This window comes from Thermobia domestica, chromosome 2 (assembly GCF_964235325.1).
Source record: "Thermobia domestica chromosome 2, izTheDome1.hap1.1, whole genome shotgun sequence".
NCBI classification, from domain to species: Eukaryota; Metazoa; Arthropoda; class Insecta; order Zygentoma; family Lepismatidae; genus Thermobia; species Thermobia domestica.
Genome location: NC_137455.1, coordinates 230661259 through 230664728, shown reverse-complemented (window position 1 = coordinate 230664728; position 3470 = coordinate 230661259). Strand labels below are relative to the sequence as shown.

Sequence of the window (3470 nt, the reverse complement as noted above, 5' to 3'; positions counted from 1 at the left end):
CAAGATTTGTTTTCTATCATTTTGCGCTTCAGAACTCATTCGGTAGTATTCACTGCAGATATCGCTAAGATGTATCGCATGGTTCGTTCATCCAGAAGACACGCCATTACAACGTATATTATGGAGAAGATCTAGAAATGATCCGATTCAAGTTTTTGAGTTGAAAACACTAACGTATGGTACGGTATGTGCTTCATTTGTGGCCACAAGATACCTACAGCAATTAGCAGACGAAGAAGAACATAGTTACCCTGTAGCAGCAGAAATATTACGTCGAGATTTCTATATTGATGATGTTTGTAGTGGCATGAGCAACATACAGCAAGCTCTAGAGGTCCAGAAGCAATTGATAGAGTTACTGGGAAAGAGAGGTTTTATACTTAGGAAATGGAGTTGGAATGATCCAAGGTTATTGGAATCCATCTCGCCAGAGCTTCGAGAAGTGCAGCGTCCAATCCAGTTCCATGAGGGCCAAGGCGTCAAGGCATTAGGATTGTCATGGCATCCAGACAAGGATATATTTCTCGTTGAAAGCAAGACGTCAACAATGAAGGTTCAAGAGTGCATTACTAAACGCCAGGTTGCTTCAATCATTGCCTCTATATTCGATCCATTAGGAGTAATTTCACCAGTTGTCATTTCATACAAAATATTTTTGCAAGAATTGTGGCGGCAAAAGGTTCAATGGGACGACAGTATACCAATGGAATTAGCAAAGAAATGGACTCAATTGTACAAGCAACTTCCATTAATCAATCAGATTAAATTCGATAGATATGTACTCGTTCAAGGAGACATAGCGGAGATCCAGATCCATGGTTTTTCAGATGCTTCTCAAAGAGCATATGGAGCTTGTATTTATATGCGATCGATCAATCAACAAGGAGAAATATCAGTTAAGTTATTATGTGCTAAATCACGTGTGGCCCCAGTCAAGAAAATCACTCTCCCACGTCTGGAGTTATGCGCAGCAGTTGTTTTGGCAAAGTTAGTTCACAAGATTTTACCAATTTTAAAATTGAACATAAGTAGCGTCCATTTATGGACCGGCTCCCAAATCGTGTTGGCATGGCTAGCTTCTCCGTGTAATAAATGGAAACTTTTCGTGGCCAACAGAGTAGCTCAAATTCAAGACTTAACTGACGTTAGCTGTTGGAAACATGTAACTTCTTTAGACAACCCTGGAGACTTGATTTCAAGAGGAATAGATGCAGTTTCCATAAAGGACAATTCATTATGGTGGCACGGTCCACAATGGCTTTCTAGTTTAGAATCTAATTGGTCAGTGACAAGTAAGGATTCATTGCAACCAGATCAAGTTCCAGAGAGTAAGGGAACCATAACATTGACAGTCACTTTAGACAATTGGTGCAAGGGAACCATAACAAGATTCTCAAAATTGTCAAGGTTAGTTAGGACAATAGCATATTGTAGACGTTTTGTTTATCCACCAAGGCAATACATCTGGAATTGGTAACAGATCTTAGTGCGCAGTCATTCATAGCAGCTTTACGCAGATTCATAGCCAGACGAGGAAGATGTCTCAATATATACAGCGACAATGGCACAAATTTCGTTGGAGCCAACAACGAATTGAAAGAATTGTATCAGCTGTTTTCATCAGATCCTTTTAGTTCTCAAGTTCATGATTTTACATCGACCGAAAGAATTCAGTGGCACTTCATACCACCAAATTCGCCGCATTTTGGAGGACTATGGGAAGCCGGTATAAAATCAATGAAATACCATCTAGTTCGTATTACAAAGGGTGCAATGTTAATATATAAAGAGTTTGCAACATTACTCACACAGATTGAGGCCTGTCTCAACTCTCGACCACTTACAGTGCTATCAAGTGAGCCTAACGACATCAGTGTTCTCACCCCTGGACATTTTTTAATTGGAGAAGCACTTACAGCTTTACCAGAGCCTAACCTCACCGATCTACCACACAACCGCTTATCTCGTTGGCAGAAGATACAACTAAAGCAACACATTTGGAAGAGATGGTCCCGAGATTATTTACATGGTCTTCAACAACGCTCTAAGACAACTTCACCGCAACACAATCTCAAGGTCGGAGATGTAGTTTTGCTGATTGAAGACAACGTTCCTGCATTGCAGTGGAAATTGGGCATCATTGAAAAAGTGTTCCCAGGAAAGGATTTCTTAGTTCGTGTAGTGACGGTTCGTACTACAACTGGAACATATCAACGTTCCATCAAGAAACTAGTTGCATTACCATATAACAAGGATTAGAATTGAGATTTGAGTAATAAAAAATAAGTACAGTTGTAATATTGCTTCAAGTTTTGGGTTTGTTTCGTTTTTTATATGTATCATTTTGTTTTATTTGGTCAGACCTTAGCTGACCAACAGGGGGGAGTATGTTTGGGATTATTTGTGTGTTTAACAGTGTGTGTGCCTTTAGCTGGCAATAGTGTTCAAGTTGCTTAACGCGTTTCTATTGTTTGGTGAGGAGGGTGTGAGGGTGGCAGCAAGAACATGCAGTTTTGTGGATCATATATCATGGTCGAAGATCATACAATACAGCACAAACAATAAGCCATCGTATCAAAATCATTTACAACTAAGGACCTTGTGAATATGTTTATTCTTGTGTATTATTTTTGTGTGCAAACTGAAGTTGTAATCATTAAATACAGTGAATTTATATTGGGTTGCATTCATGTGGCATACGAACCAAGCCTTACAGTCGACTAGGATGAACATTGTTTTTAACATTGTTATTGTACTTTAGTGAAGTTACAAATATATACATTCATATTGTACACGCTCCTTTGGTAGATCCTAATAAGATATTACTACCGCCACTTCATATCAAGTTAGGACTTATGAAAAACTTAGTCAAAGCCATGGACACATCTGGTGAAGGTTTCAAGTATTTGCGAGATAAGTTCCCTAACCTGAGTGATGCTAAGATTTCAGCGGGAGTGTTTATTGGTCCCCAAATTAGGAAATTAATGCTTGATGATAGCTTTGACAGCAAGTTAAACAGTGCTGAGCTAGCTGCCTGGACAGCATTTAAGTGTGTTGTGCGCAACTTTCTGGGCAATAACAAAGCTGAGAGTTACACAGAAATCGTACAGGACATGATACAGAAATACAAAGAGTTGGGTTGTAGGATGTCTTTAAAAATCCACTTTTTGCACTCCCACCTCAGCTTCTTTCCTGCTAACCTAGGTGCTCTCAGCGACGAACAGGGGGAAAGATTCCACAAGATATAATGGCAATGGAGAAAAGGTACCAGGGACGATGGGATCCTTCAATGATGGGGGACTATTGTTGGGGTCTTGTTAGAGAATGCAACATTTCTTACAAAAGAAGGAAATAGTGTACGTTTTTGTAACCCAATGGAAGTTTCATATATTGTGATAGTTTTGATTGTCTTTTCATGACCTTTTGGTACATTTGTATTATTGTTTATTGTAAATTGTCACACTTGTAAA

General features: G+C 39.2%; 2 protein-coding genes across 2 annotated transcripts; both read left to right on the top strand.

The window, feature by feature from the left end:
• Window positions 1-307: 307 nt before the first annotated feature.
• LOC145679362 (uncharacterized) lies at window positions 308-1477 on the top strand. Its single transcript, XM_081749946.1, has one exon. The coding sequence runs from the start codon at window positions 308-310 to the stop codon at window positions 1475-1477; it is 1170 nt and encodes a 389-aa protein (XP_081606072.1).
• A 296-nt stretch (window positions 1478-1773) lies between these two features.
• On the top strand, window positions 1774-2259 carry LOC145679361 (uncharacterized). The gene has a single exon (XM_081749945.1). It carries the CDS (start codon window positions 1774-1776, stop codon window positions 2257-2259), a length of 486 nt encoding a protein of 161 aa, XP_081606071.1.
• The last annotated feature ends 1211 nt before the right edge of the window (window positions 2260-3470 follow it).